Source organism: Emydura macquarii, unplaced genomic scaffold (assembly GCF_026122565.2).
Source record: "Emydura macquarii macquarii isolate MOO-44397 ecotype Brisbane River unplaced genomic scaffold, CSIRO-AGI_Emac_v2 contig_2699, whole genome shotgun sequence".
NCBI classification, from domain to species: Eukaryota; Metazoa; Chordata; order Testudines; family Chelidae; genus Emydura; species Emydura macquarii.
In genome coordinates, this window is record NW_027132836.1 from 3,905,697 (window position 1) to 3,920,635 (window position 14,939).

Consider the following 14,939-nt stretch of genomic DNA (forward strand, 5'->3'; position numbering starts at 1 on the left):
TCTCAGGAGAATGCTATAGTTCTTGTCATGTCCTTACAGCGGGGTAGTCAGTAGGTGGACCGTGAGCCAAATCTGGACCGCCACTTGCTTTTGAACGGACTCTGACATTTTATAATGTACTTACTATTATCATTATTGTTGTTATTTTTTTATTATTTTCTCTGGAGTCTGGACCCTGACAACATTGACCAAGAAATTTGGACTTGGACAAAAAATAATTGACTACCTCTGCACAGTCTTTCAGCCTCCATAAATAGTCATAGGATTGATGTTCTAATAAAAACAGCCTCTTACTTTCAGAAGCTCTTATGAACTTCAACTAGAGAGTGAATTTTAAATAAATAAATTACAAAGAAATAGAATTGGCTAGATAGTGTTTTGATTTGTCCATAAACGTTACAGTACACATATTGTCAGAGTGCTTGCAGATCACACATACAATTTTATGTTCACCACACCAAAGCATGCACACACACACACAGAGAGGCTTGTACAAACAATCATTTAGTTTCAAACACACACACAGTTGTAAACATAACATTAGATGCAAACAGTCTCCCTCCTCCCTCTTACAGACACTTTTCTGGCACACTTGCTTTCCTCTACTTGCATACTCAAAGCAGACACTGGATTTGCAGGCACAATCGGAGAGCAGATGGGGAAAATTTCCCCCTTGTTCTCAAGAGAGAGGAGCCTGGGGACCCCAGCAAGGGTGTGACAGCACCAGGCTCTCTCTTTTGCACACTGCAGAAGAGTCAGATCATTTTGTTGCTGTTGCTGGGTGACTTTGTTTCTAGATGTTGTGACTAGGCCTGTGTCTTAACCAGTACATCACCAGAGCTTGAGTAGATGGTGCTGCTGGTCACAGTGAACAATGCTGCTGCAGCAGACACCACTGTAGATTCCATTGTCTATTCGTATTATTGACAGGAAGCTGTTGACGTGGTGTTTGCCCATACTGGAAAATGATTCAGATCGAACAAGGAGAAGCCCCAGGTGTTTATGGCTAACATGATTGTCAGGACTCCCAGGATGTTGAGTACACTCCCAGCTTTAGCCTAGAATTGTAAAGAAACAGCGTCATAAGTTAAACTAAGTCTGTTTTTTCTTTCCACTCTGCTGACTAGGAGCGGGGAGTTTGTATGGAAGCTTTTTGTGGCTTGCTCTGTAGCTCCATACTCTGGCATCCAGGTTGGGCAGCTGTGTCCATCTGAAGGCCAGCACAGGAGAATGGCCTCTGCTTTGTGCTGGGGATATGGAGGCCCAGGTGTGGAAGGGGTTGTAAATTTGTGGTCCCTTGATCCCTGTAGCTGTGTGCATTGGAAGACAAACAGGAATCAAGGGATAGGATTCTGAGCGGAGCCTCTTAGAGACATACCACACAGTTTGCAGCCTAGGGGGAGGGAGGCCTGAGATGCTTTTATGTCACTTTTGTGCCTTTCCAATTCTGAACTGCTCTGGAGGCTGGAGTGACCCCTGGCATAGCTCAGACAGTGCAGTGGAGCCGTGTATGCTCTGTGCTGCAGCCTCTCCTTCAGCCCACCTCTCCCAGCCCCACCTGCTTCCCATAGCAGGTCTTGTGAGGGATCCTCAGAATACAGCCTGTGGCTGTGTTCCTCAGTTCCTGCACTGGGGGAATTCTCCCCTAGCTTGATCTGGAAGTTTTAGAGCCCCTTTTTGGAGCTCTGGGTCTTTCATGTGGCATAAATTAAATGCAAGATTTTTAATTCCAATACCACTGTTTTTGCTGTAGTTGACACTAAATCTCCTAACCCAGACCATTAATCTGGTTTTCTTCCTAAAACCTCATTCACATCAGAGTAAATGGGGCTCCATATCCTAGCTGTTAAGAAGACTTTGGGTAGGACTAAGATTTTTCAGAAGACCTGGAATCCTAGTCACACACTTATGCAGAACTTTGTTTATTTGGCATCTAGATCTGATGCTCACTTTGGGAGGGCAATTCTGCAGCCCTTATATATCAATAAGAAAGAAAGAAAAAATTCTCATGAAAATGCCCTCCTCTTTCTGTGCTACCATGAGAAAGGGCATCAGTCCAGGCATGTTGGAATACACTGAGTAACTGGCATAGACAGATATCTGAGGCTTTGCCCAAGCAATGCAGAATTGTGCAGAAGAGCAATATGGTAGGAACCCTTTTGCCATCACCATAGTTTGTATTTATTTTATCTGCACAGCTACACGCTTCCATTTCCCATCAATTCCCTGTAGCTGTTGGAGCACACTAAGTGAACCTTTCCCTGCAGTGTCACTGACTATTTTCTAAGAGCTCAATGGCAGTGCTTGATCATGTGGCTCTGCCTCTGAGTGTACTTCAGGATCGCAGTGACTTATGTTAGTGCACAGGTCTAGGCTCTATTCCATTTGATTTTAGCAGGGTACAATCCGTTCTGTAAATTGGAGGGATGCCCTCCTGCTCACCATGTCTATAACCTTGAGCTGTCCATAGGAGAAGGCAATGGCATTGGGAGGAGTGGCCACTGGGAGCATGAATGCCAATGATGCTGAGAGTGTGCAGGGCAGCATGACATAGAGTGGATTGAGGCAGATAGCTTGAGCCTGTGCAAGAGATGAGAAGAAGGGTGATAGTTTTAATGCCATCAAAATTCATAGGGAGTCTGGAGCAGAAGAGTCTGGTTGTGTTTTGCAGTGACACAAGCCCCCCACCCTTCTCTTTCACAGACACTCCGGGATGCTTTCAGTCCTGCTTTACAGCTTTTAGTCACTTCTGTGTGCTCAGGAAGCAAAAGCTTCTTGTGACCAGCACCGCAGGGCCCTGATTCTGCTTGAGGCATTTGGTCTTACTGTAATATAAATGATTAATAATAATTATCACAAGCCAATGCAGAATCAGTAAATAAATGAAAAAAATCATCAAAATCATAAGTCAAGAGCCAAGTAAATGTACCACTTGACAGAGAGAGCCCCCAAACTCTGAGGGGCAGTGGTTAGGTAAGGGGGAATTCTGCTCTCTTCAGTGAGGAATCACAGGTTAGTCATACTCTTTGGTGTCTTAGCAAAATAAGTTTGGTGATTCTTACTCCAGTTCTGCAGGGGGCTGGTTTTCACATCATAAAACTACCCCAACAGTTGGCACTAGTGGTCCCTTTATAGTCGTTCTCAGTGGAGCTGCAAAGGTTTGAATGGACTTTGGAGACTGACTTATGCTATCACCACAGATGTGATCCTGGAAGGTCATGATGAGACATGTTGATGTGGTAATGTGGGGAAGTTAAAACTGCCATTGCCTTTGCTGTGACTAAATGGACTTCAGTTGCCTGCCCTATTAATCCTGTTACTTTCACCTGCATAAATTATTTTAGAAAGGTTGAACTTAACAGTCAGAATATATGTAATATGTCTATATCTCAAACCTCGGCACGTGATCAAGTGCATGGGCCAGTGGTTGGCTTTTTCAGAGTTTTTGAGTAATTGAGTACATCCTTGGCACATGACTGAAAGTTCTGTGATTTTTCCTGCAGAAGCAATCTGAAAAGGTGGGACTTACCATGGAAGCCAGTATAGGAAGGAAGAGGGTGGTGGTAGCCACATTACTGGTGCACTCGGTGAAAGTGGCAATCAGGAGACACACCAGCAAAACAATAGCTGGAGCTGGGATATTCTGCAAAGGGGTCAGTTTGCTACCTAACCATGAAGACAAACCAGATTCCTGAAAGAGAGGGATGGAGAGAGATCTATCAGCACAGTGGACATGAAAAGCAAGTCCTTGGGCAAGTGCCATAATAGCTATACCCTCTAAGCATATTTCCCCTGCCAGTCCCACTGCCTCCTCTTTATGAGGTTCTCACTCAAAGGCTGCTTTCTGGTGAAAAGCAGATAGTCTTTATTGACAGGCAACAGAACTCAATGAATGAATAAGACACACACTTGTTTTCATACTAAAGCCACTGAGAGGGAAAGAATACTGTATTGTCCTTTATTGATTTAAAGGGGTTCTTTCCCCATTCAGACTATTTAAGCCATTAGTTGTACATGGTCACTACTTGAACCTGTCTCCTGTCCAAACAACAATCCCAGCCCAACTTTCTGACAGGCCCTTGTGGGTATCCAGCTGTCAACTTAAACACAACATAATCAAAACTGAGTTCTTACTCCTTCTGACCCCCTCCTCCTTCCTTTCTCAGTGACTGTGGACAATACCAGCATCTTCCCTGTTACTCAGGCCTGCAAGCTGGGCGTCAGTTTTGACAGCTCTCTCTGTAGACTCTCATACCCCGGCCATGTCCATATTTTGCTGCTGCTTCATAAATAAAATCTCTCTGATCCAGTCTTTCTTCAGTCCACATAACCAACACTTGCACGCGTCCTCATCTCACATCTTGACAATGACTTCCTCCTTTCCAGACTTGACAGATGCCATCTGGCCTCTCCACCCCTTCCATATTCATTAAAAGCACTTCTACAAAGATGATCTTCCTGCGTCATCACTCTGACCATGTCATCCCTCTCTGCATCCTTCCACTGGCTCTGTCTTTCTCATCACATCAAACACCAAACAACTTGTCGTCACTTGTAATGTCCTTGGTGGCCTATCCATGCTTTATTTATTATCTCTTACACAGCAGGGAATCATCAACCACCTCTTCTGGGCCAGCCAGTGATGCCAGCCTTTATTTCTTATTCATCAGATTGTTCCATAAACACCTCCATATTTTCTCCTGTGCCACTTCTGATGTATGAGGATACTCCCCATAAAATCTACAAGGTACTACCTTATCCGTCTTCAAATCTCTCCTTTAAACTGCCCCTGCTGCAGTGCCTACAAAATTCAACAATAACCAGGCTGTTGGTGTGCTGTGACCATTTTTTTACTACACTAATCATAATCATTTCACTGTTTCTTTGTGTTTTACCTCCCCCCCCATCTGTTTGGTGTATCCACCCATTGTCTCTTGTGTTATACAAATGTTTTTGAGGCAGGTACCAACTTTTTGTTATCTGTGTGTACAGTGCCTAGCAAAATGGCGTCCTAATCCCTGCCTGGGATTTCTAATTATTACCACAATAAAAATAAATAACAATTTACAATTTTTAGAAATTTTGCTTTCTTACATTCAATTAAATTCAGAATCATTATTTTAAATCAATTTTCCAAAGTTTAGTTTCCAAATCTGAGGTGAGAGAGGAATAAGCTGTCCATGGTTGGCCTGACAGCTGCATATATTGCTGCCCATAATGTTCTCCTAATCATAGTGAAAAACTCTTCTGACTTAGACTCAGCATCATGTTCTACCATCTTCCTTCTGTTTTTTTCTATTCCATTTCACAGCCACGCCTGCTAACAAATGTCTATGGTGATGCAAGTCACACCTGCTGAACAAATTCTGTTTAATGGGATGTGGGTGAGACTTGAATTTCCAGCTGTAACATCAGGACTCTGCATTAGGTGGCCGTTAGCTCAGCTGTCTATTAGGTGGCAATGTTGCATTGGGCAGATACAGCACTGAACAGAAAAGAAGCCTGAAATTGTTTGGAATCCCATCATGGGCAGATCTTGCCTGCCTGTGCCTCTTCACATTTTGGCAACACTTGGACAGCTTCTCATGCCAATGAAACATCACTCAGTTGCATTATTTGATGTGTTTGGCCCTTCCCTCACCAATCCCTTTCTCAGAACCACAGTTGTTCTGCCTCCCAAGCAGTGCTGTGTCTGCCTGTGTGTAGCAGTAATAGAGATTCAGGAATGAGCACAAGATGTGTGTTCTTAATGCTGGTGGAGTTTCTCTAGTGTCTTCGGCTGAGAATGGGCCTTTGGTGCTACTAGAGTGCCCTCTGGTGTTCCACAGGGGTGCAAAAAAAACCCAAAAAACAAAATAAAACACTGTCCACTTAGACATATGTTTCAAGTAAGCAGACAGACAAAGTTACCTCACTGCCTTTGGCCAGGGCAAAGCCACCTCCCAGCAAAATCACAATGTTCCAGGGCATCTTCTGATTGATCGTCTTCCAGTCCAAGAGAGTGGGAATCTGCCTTGTGCTATCTAAAATCCAAAACCAATCTGTGAGCCACAGGAATGGAGAGCACATCCTAGGGAGCATCTCTGCACTCCACTCCCAAGGATGAGAGGAAAATATAAACTGCAGTATCTTTGTGGACACTGCTCCAGCTTTTTCCTTTAGTTGCTCTGCTGCACATTGTTCCCCTGACAAATAGCAACAGTGCACACATTATTGCCTTTCCCTCAGCTCCACACTTCTAATTCAGCTGAGAATTTGTGCTAACACACAGCAACACTGCTAGTGTCTGATGCCTGTGAAACTCCTCATCTCTTGCATTTCCTCCTTGGAGTGGAGAGCTGGAGTGAAACCAGGTGAGGTGGGAGTTTAGGCTGAACCTCAAGAAAAACTTCCTCTCAGACTATGGAATTATCTTCTAAAGGAAGTGATGGAAGCTTCATCACTTACTTTTTATACTGAACTGGACAAAACACTAGTGAATAGATTGTAGGGAGCTTGCCCTAGCCCCCAGAAGGTGGAAGAATGGACTAAATATGTGGGAACATCCTCAGAGCTGTTAAGTATTCCCCCCAAGAAACCTTATGCCTCCTCTTTGACTCTCTAGCTTCAGCAGTTATGATACATGCATAGAATGCCCTTTCCTGGGCAGTGTCTCATTTAACTAACTAACCAGAAACAAAGCCATTCTGTGATCAACACACTGCACAGTGGAAAGCATATAACCTCAGTCATGCAGGAACTTCCAGACAGCTCTGAAGACGCATCCCCAGCACTGTCCTTTGGTCTTTGGAATTGTTCAGTGCTTGAAATTCCCTTTTTAAATCCAAGAGGCATGGAAACTTCCTGTGTCCTATTGTGGCACATGATTTTCTGATGTACTGAGCTAGTTCTTACCTTGTTGCGTTTGGCGAGCCCTATCATAGCAGAAACAGGTGGGGACCTCTGAAGGGATTATGAACATCAAAAGTGAAATGAAGATGACAACTGTAGCATCAGTCACATAACTGCAAGAGATTGATCCAGAAATGAGTCTAGTATGTTTGGTGGGGGTTTTGAAGGAGCTAGGGCAGCACAATCTGGGGCAAGATTTTACATCTGGATTTGGCATGGCACTGCAGAATTTATCCAGATGGGAAAAGAGATCCAGTATAATTAGAGGAGGTAAGAGGATACTTGCCTGCATGCCCATAATCAGGGTGAACATATTTCCCAAAGGGAAAATGGGACACCGTCTGTGGTTAGCGTGAGCCCTCTCTTCCCACCCCCAGCATGGGGCTGGTCTGAGTCGCTTGCCTGAGCCCCCTTCCCCTGCTCAGGGCTGGTGTCACTGCAAGGGCTGGTGAGTCTCTCCTCCTCTCCTCCCCCAGTGCAGGTGGCATCACTGCTTGCTTGAGCCCTGCCTCCCCCCTGTGTGGGGCTGGTATCCTCGCTACCCCCCCCCCATCCCTCATGTTCCTTTTAAGTTGGCAAAAGCAAACGGGACAAATGCCCACTTTTGCCTAAAAAGTTGGGTCGGGGCTTAAAAAAGGGACTGTGCCAGCCAAAACAGGACTAGGGTCACCTTACTCCTACTGGATCTGTAATGTTCAGTGTTTGGCTGCTGTTTGGGGAAGATGGGAGAAGCAATTATACCTTTTGCCATTCTTGTTGAAGACATTAGTTGCCCAGCCTGTCATGAACCCAGGGTCTCTAGTAAACCAAAGCACTACCAATAATATGAAGAGGACTGTGACAGCTATCTCTGAAAATCTCATGGGGCCCAGCTTCTTGTGCTCGTCTTTGATAATTCTGTAAGCCATTTGCTGCTTTGCCTTCACAGAGGCATTTACTCCGCAACCAAAATTCTTCCGAAAGCTAGAAAGAAACAGAGAAACAGATGTCACAGCAATTTCCTGGGTATCTGCAGAGTTTAAGATAACATACTGAATTGGCATCCAAAGTCTGCACTAGCGTGCCCAAACTACTACTACTATTTATTTGTATTACCATAGAATTTAGGAGCCTTAGTCAGGGACCCGTACCCCATTGAGGTAGATGTTGTACAAGCATGGAACAAAAAGACAGTCCCTGCCCCAAAGAGTATACAGTCTAATATAAGACAAAAGACAACAACAGATAGATACAGAGAGAGAGATGGTGGGGGGAGTACAAGAAAACAATGAGAAAATGGTCAGCTGTAATCTCAGCGTATCACCAGTTTAACTGTTGTCAAGTTTTTTGTAGGCATTGTTGCAAAGGAGAGTTTTGAGGAGGGATTTGAAGATGGAAATTGAGGTAGCTTTGAGGATGAATATGGAGAGATCCTCCCAAGCATGAAGACCAGCATGGGAGAAAGCATGAAGGGGCTTGTTTGAAAATTTAACAAGTGAGTGATGGGTGAAGTGAGTGATGGGTGAAGATAGGCCATAAAGGGCCTTTAAAGTGAAGACAAGCAGTTTTTGTATGAAATGATAGAGAAGAGGGGAGCCAGTGGAAGAATTCAAGAAGAGGGGTGACATGCTCAAAGAAACTGGCTACGAAAATGATTTTTGCAGCAGCATTCTGAATGGATTGGAGCAGGACAAGACTACATTTGTCAAGATGAGAGAGAAGGCTGTTATAGTAATTGAGATGTGAGATGATAAAAGTATTAGCTGCAAGGATGGATAGGAAAAGTTGTATCTTAGAGAAGTTATGCAGAAAGAATTTGCAAAATTTAGACGTCGTCTGGATGTGAGGACCTAGTTGTTGAAGATTATGCCAAGGTTATGGACCTGAAAGACAGACAGGCTAGGGACAGGTCATTAGAGACTTTGCCAAGAGTGGTTTCAGTGGAGTGGAAGGGGCAGAAGCCAGATTGGAGAGGGTTTAGGATGGAATTGGAAGAGAGGAACTCAAGATAGTGGTTGTAGACAGTGCATTCAATGAGCTTAGAGATGACAGGGAGAAGGGGCAGTAGGTGGAGAGGCAAGTGGGGTCAAAGGTGGTGGGAGAAGAGGATTAAGATGGGAGAGACAAAGGGTATGTCTACTAATTGAGATGGAGGTCTAATTTCCAGCTTGGGAAGACATTCCCAGGCTAGCTCTGATCAAACTAGTGTGCTAAAAACAGACATGTAGACACAGCAGCACAACAGATGGGAGGGGTTAGCTGTCCTGAGTTCATAAGAACATAAGTATGGCCATATGGGTCAGAACAATTGTCCATCTAGCCCAATATCCTGTTTTTCAACAGTGGCCAGTGCCAACTGCTTCAGAAGGAATGAGCAGCACAGGGCAATTATCAAGTGATCCCTCCACTGTCATCCAGTTGCAGCTTCTGGCAGTCAGAGGGTTAGGGACACCCAGAGCATAGGGTTGTGTCCCTGACCATCTTGGCTAATAGCCATTGATGGACCTATCTATCCTCCATGAATTTATCTAATTATTTTTTTAAACAGGCTATCCCAAGGTGAGGAATGGCATTGAGACATGATCATTTCAGGGCACACTTTGGCAATTCCCTGAGCCAAACTTCAAAGGAGAGGGCAACTGCTGGGTGATTAGCAGTTCCTGGAGATGAGATCAAAGGCCCCAGCAGTATAAAGAAACAGCTGATCTGCCCAGTCTGGGTGCTGGTTCCAGCTCTAATGACTGTTATGAACTTGTAACCACAGGGGAAATCCTGTTGTAGAGTTTGAAGCAGTGACCCCTATGTTGAGGTTGGGGGTGACCTCTGGTAAGCTTTTTAGCATGCATGTAGTTTCTTTTATTGTATTTATATGCTTTCTCTGTAATGCTTTTACATTCAGAATCAATATGCTTAGAAGGAGCTGAGCGGTAACTTATAACTAGTCATAGACTTGGACAAAAAGCAAAGCCCAGGCGCTGACCTTTAGGCAGACTGGCTTGCTAGGGATCACAGTGTAGATCAGGGAGCCATGCAGCTGGTCAGAAGGGAGTTGGACAAGGATCCCTACAGGAGACAGGTGATGGCTGGAGACCTGAGACCTGACTGGGAACCCCTGGAGCAGATCACAGAGCAAGGAATACAGGTGCAGTTACTCTTAAACTGTGACGGGATCAATGGCAGAAGCATCAATTTATACTTGTTTCAATATGTATAAAGTACTTACTCAAATCCCAAGAACATTGTCTGGAGCCAAATCCAGGAAAGAGCCAGCAACAGCAACATGGTGGGGAAAGCAAACATAAACCAGGAAGCGAAGTTCACCACATTGTTGTTGGCAGGAAAGAGCCTGTAAGTATAAACATATGTCACCACTACAACTGCACTCATTTCTACATCATAATCTGTGGCCCAGAGAGGACAGGGGGGTTTGGGGCCAGACCAAAAAGGAGCTTTTCCTGGTTCTCCTTTCCCCAGAATGGTATCAAATTTACTTTTACCTTCTCTGCTTTGGATGCAACTCAACCCCAGCCCAAGGTTACTACTAACAAACAGCGATTCTGGGGGTGCAAACACAATTCCCTCTGTACTCACTCATCCACCTGTCCCTTCATCACCAGGTTGGGGGTAGTACCAGTCAGGGTTGCGATCCCTCCAATACTGGCTGCATAACAAACAGAGAGGCTCATTCCCTTGCAAAATGTCAGGTGCTGCTTCTCTTGCAGCTGCTTCTCATCTTTCAGTTTCTCCTCTTCCTCCACTGTCAGCACATGTCCATTATCTGGGTGCAGAGGCAAGAACAGGAGAAAAGTTGCACAAATGGGGCTGGACAGGAATGGGGAAGGTTGTTGTGCCTGCACAACATTGTATTTCCAGTTTAGGACACAACAGGCTATCCCAAGGTGAGGAATGGCATTGAGACATGATCATTTCAGGGCAGACTTTGGCAATTCCCTGAGCCTCTGTCCCATTTAATGTTTGCATTTCTAGAAAATGGGAATAATACACAAAATATGAGTGTGTGATAATACCATGGGGCTACACCATGCAAACACTAGTAACTGGAATCAGCAATGCTTGAACTTGGGGGAGGAAGTGGGAGAAGAAAACAAATTCAGGAAGCTCCAGCAGAAATGTTCGGAACTGGAGAAAAGGCAGCCCATCCTGCATCAGGATCTGATTAAAGAGCTTTTGATTCAAACTCAAGGACACTTGAGTAGAATCAAGGGTCAGAAAAGAAGAGGAAGGCTGACAAAGAAAGGGAGCTGCCAGTTCACAAATTCATAGATTTTAAGGCCAATAGGAGACCATTGTGATCTTCCAACCTGATCCCCGTTATGAAACAGGCCAGAGAACTGCACTCAGCCATCCATGTATCAAGCCCAATAATTTTGGTTGAACTACAGTATTTTTTTAGAAAGACAACCAACTTGATTTAGGAACTCCAGGTGATGGAGAATTTGATACCTCCCTATGAAAATTGCTCCAGTGATTAATTACCCTCACTTAAAATTTGCACCTTATTTCCATTTTGAATTTTTGTGGCTTCAGCTTCCATCCACTGAGTCGTGTTATGCCTTTCTCTGCTAGATTAAAGAGCTTTCTCGTAAAGAGCCTTCTCAGAAATTTTCTCTGATATAGTCGGATGCCAGAGACATTTTCCTGCCTTAGGAATTTAAAATTTAGACGCAGGGATGAATGTTGAAGCCAGAAGCATCTAAGGTGGAAATGCACTTGCATACCCTCCATTACCCTAAAGAAGAAAATACCAACAGCTACGCACCTTGTTTTTGTGTCTCTTGATAAATATCTGATTTATGTGGCACCTCCTGCAGCTCGAAGGCTTTGTTGATGCTCTCAGCCCCATGCTCAACAGGGCTTGTCTCATGCTCTGACTTGTGCAGCTGCTCCAGTACAGCCTGAGATATTGGTATCATCATGGCAGTGGTGGCGGTATTGCTGATCCACATGGACAGGAAGGCAGTGACAGACATGAAGCCCATAATCAGCCTGCAATGAAAAGGATTGATGTGAAGCTCACTTCAGAAGTCACGGGCACAAAGACTTTCTTAACAGTGCTCCCATAACTCCATTTCTCTCCCAACCCACAGACACAAAGAAGGATAACAGCATCTTTAATTTTCTCAGTCCCTCAGTGGCTTGGATTCTATTTGCATGTAAATTCACCACTAGCCCAGGATTCTTCTTAGTGGAGAAGGGGGGATGGAAAGGCAGGAAAAAGAGGGGACAGAGAAGAGAGTGGGAGAAAAGAGGAGGAGATGTTTCCATGAGGAAATTATATATGTGGCTACAACATGTTTGACAGGATCCATTAGTGACTGCACTCAAGGCCATTCTATGCTGTGGCTAGAATTCTGAATAGATTTTATTTTGGGTTAAAGACTGTCCTGTCAGCTCCTATTCCTCAAAGAAATGCTTTAATTAGCTGTTGACTAGCTAATGCATCTTGTGCTGGGGTACAGGGCATGGCCAGGTGAGCATTTCCAATGGTGGATCCCCTTGGACAGAGAGTTCTTTGTTATGAAATGCAGTACAGGGCCTGTCATTAGCACTAGGGAAGAATAGCAGCTCAGAGCTTTTGGCTTGTAATGTATGTCCTGAGCAGATCATCATTACAGAATGGTACCAATGCCATGTGAGGACAGAGGGCCCTTAGAGATGAAGTTTGCCCAGCTGAGCATATCTGAAGGTGGTGTGATGCTGTCCTGGGCTGTGAGCACAGAAGTTATATATGGAAAAGACCTGACAATTCCAATCTAGCTCATCTTGCCCCAACTCTTGGGCAATTACAATTTTTTCCTTCATCTTTTTCTCTAGGGCTTTGGCCAGCCTCCTTTAAATGTCTTGAGCAATGGAGGTCCCACCACTTCCTTTGAGAAACGTTTTCCATGAGAGTCAACCAAAACTTTCTTTTTCTTAATTTCATCCCATTGCTCCTCACTTTGGCCATCATAACCAATTCCTCTCCCTTCCTGGGTATTTACACCTTCAAATACTTGTAAGTGGGGATGCAGGAATTGCTGTACCAGAGCAGACCAAGTGTCCGTTCAATTTGGTACCCTGCTTCCATCAGCAGCCAGTGCCAAATGCTTCAGAAGGAATACAGCCTCCAAAGTGTATACAGCACCTAAATGTATAACACTATCTCATGGGGGGACGTTTCTTTTTGAACCCAGATGGTGATCAGTTAACCATTAAGTCAGAGGATAAAAAAATTATTGTAAATTTATCCCACTTCTTATCACTGCAGGGTCTGTTCTGATTCATAGAAAACTCTAGTTCTCCTTTGGATCTTACCACAGTATTTTACAGCAAGCTAATTACAGATTATGTACAACAGTGTTTTGGTTTTTATTTGTTTTTATCTTATTGTTTTGTAACGTCCTCAAATGTTCCCTTGTTTTCATGGTATGGGACAAAGTAGATAGGATCACCTAGCTTCCTCTGTATATTTTATAGACCTCTATAATTTTGCCTTACAGTTATCATTTTAAAACCAAATAGCCCCTGCTTTTCTAATCTCTTATTATATAGATGCCCCATTTCCCATTCCAGGATTTTAATAATTAACATGAAGCTTTTCTATGGTTCTGGTTATGATGTTCCCTTTCCCACTGTCTTTTAGCTACGTAATATTAAATATGTCCTATTAAGTCAGTCCTTTCAGCCAATATATAGAAAGGGGAAAGAAGGAGCACTGGCTGCTGTCCATATCATAAACATAGGTGTTCGTGACACGTATCTCACAGGAGAATTCCAAGCCCACACAGCCTTCTGGCTGAAATGAGATGAAAACCAAATGCAAACAAAGGGCCCAAATTAGGAAAGCTCTTAAATAAGGGACTTAAGCATGTACTTTGGTGTTTTCCTGAACCAAGGCCAAAAAGCTTTCCAAACTCTTCCCTGGTGTAATCTGGTCTTCTCACTGACATCTCTCTCCCCTGCCCCCCACTTCTGAGGTTCTCACTCACAGGGCTGGTCTGACCCCAACGACTAACAAGACCCGCAGGGCGATGCGCTTGTGTAGGTTCCAGTGTTCAACAGCAATGGCCACTATCAGCCCCCCAATGAAGAGCATGTTGGTATCCTTCAGATACTCCATACAGACCTGTAACACAAACCGGGAGAGAAAACAGTCAGCGAGTTAGAGAGAGGCCAGACAATCAGAGCAAACATTTGCTGAAGGAGAGCCAGAGACACTATCATGCAGACAGCATGCATCCCATAGTGTTAACAGTTTTCCTTTGGGTTTGCTTCAGGAGTTGGACCCAGAGTTCATTCCTGGTGGGCATAGAAATTCCTTGTTCTGTGAGCCTTCTCCCTAGGTGACAGTAGTGAAGTTTCCTCCTCTTCAACATTGAACATTGAAACCATCCTATTCCTGCTGACTGATCAGATGAGAGACACAAAGACATGCCAAAACAGAGAGATTGATGGACAGATAGATATGGAAGATCTCTTACTGTAGTTGAATCCATTATGTTCATGAGTGGGAATAGCAGGACAGGAAAGAGGGCAGTAATAGCCAATGGCAGGACTTCCATACACCAGAACAGCGCCATCAGGATGATAACATAACCACATTGGGCTTCCTGAAAGAGAGCACAAGCCATCAGAACACACTGCACTTCTTACTGAGATTCTGGGAGGCACTAGCTCACAAGCATATTCATTCTCTCTTACTAGGCATTCAGTCAGACCTATTTCTTGCCTCCTTTTCCCATTTGTACCCTAGGTAGAAAAGGGGAACAGATCCCATTTATCTGAGTCCTGTCATGGAGAAAGGGGCACAGCATTCAATGACCTTGTCAGAAATCTGGGGTAGAAATAAGGAGGTAGCACATTTTGATGATCTTGTGGGAGAGCCTTTATAAGGAAAGGCAAAACTTACACAAAGAAAAAGAAACCAATCAATGACTTTGAACCCTGACCAGATAAGAGGCTGGCAGTTCTGAACAGACTCCTTGATTTTGCTGATGGCAGCAACTTCTCCCTGATTTACTTCTGTCTGTGAATGATTGAACAACTGAGTTAGCGATTGGTCCAGTTGC

The 14,939-nt window shown here is 44.2% G+C and overlaps 1 protein-coding gene and 2 long non-coding RNA genes across 3 annotated transcripts in view; 2 read left to right on the forward strand and 1 right to left on the reverse strand.

Moving 5' to 3' along the window:
* The window catches only part of LOC137164911 (uncharacterized), a 35,180-nt gene extending 31,639 nt beyond the window's left edge, over nucleotides 1–3,541 (forward strand). Inside the window, exon 4 of the long non-coding RNA XR_010923235.1 lies at nucleotides 3,504–3,541. This is a non-coding gene — a long non-coding RNA (uncharacterized lncRNA). The remainder of the gene's footprint in view (nucleotides 1–3,503) is intronic.
* SLC13A2 (solute carrier family 13 member 2) overlaps nucleotides 1–14,939 on the reverse strand; it is a 21,632-nt gene continuing 6,693 nt past the window's right edge. The window contains exons 2-12 of the mRNA XM_067565951.1: nucleotides 14,352–14,480; nucleotides 13,860–13,996; nucleotides 11,651–11,877; nucleotides 10,462–10,648; nucleotides 10,094–10,216; nucleotides 7,633–7,854; nucleotides 6,895–7,004; nucleotides 5,911–6,023; nucleotides 3,530–3,691; nucleotides 2,443–2,580; nucleotides 1–1,058 (exon numbers count right to left, since the gene is read on the reverse strand). Of these exons, the coding sequence (XP_067422052.1) occupies nucleotides 921–1,058; nucleotides 2,443–2,580; nucleotides 3,530–3,691; nucleotides 5,911–6,023; nucleotides 6,895–7,004; nucleotides 7,633–7,854; nucleotides 10,094–10,216; nucleotides 10,462–10,648; nucleotides 11,651–11,877; nucleotides 13,860–13,996; nucleotides 14,352–14,480 (1,686 nt within the window). The 3' untranslated portion in view covers nucleotides 1–920. The remainder of the gene's footprint in view (nucleotides 1,059–2,442; nucleotides 2,581–3,529; nucleotides 3,692–5,910; nucleotides 6,024–6,894; nucleotides 7,005–7,632; nucleotides 7,855–10,093; nucleotides 10,217–10,461; nucleotides 10,649–11,650; nucleotides 11,878–13,859; nucleotides 13,997–14,351; nucleotides 14,481–14,939) is intronic.
* Nucleotides 3,667–14,939, forward strand: part of LOC137164909 (uncharacterized) — a 25,354-nt gene continuing 14,081 nt past the window's right edge. The window contains exon 1 of the long non-coding RNA XR_010923233.1: nucleotides 3,667–3,752. This is a non-coding gene — a long non-coding RNA (uncharacterized lncRNA). The remainder of the gene's footprint in view (nucleotides 3,753–14,939) is intronic.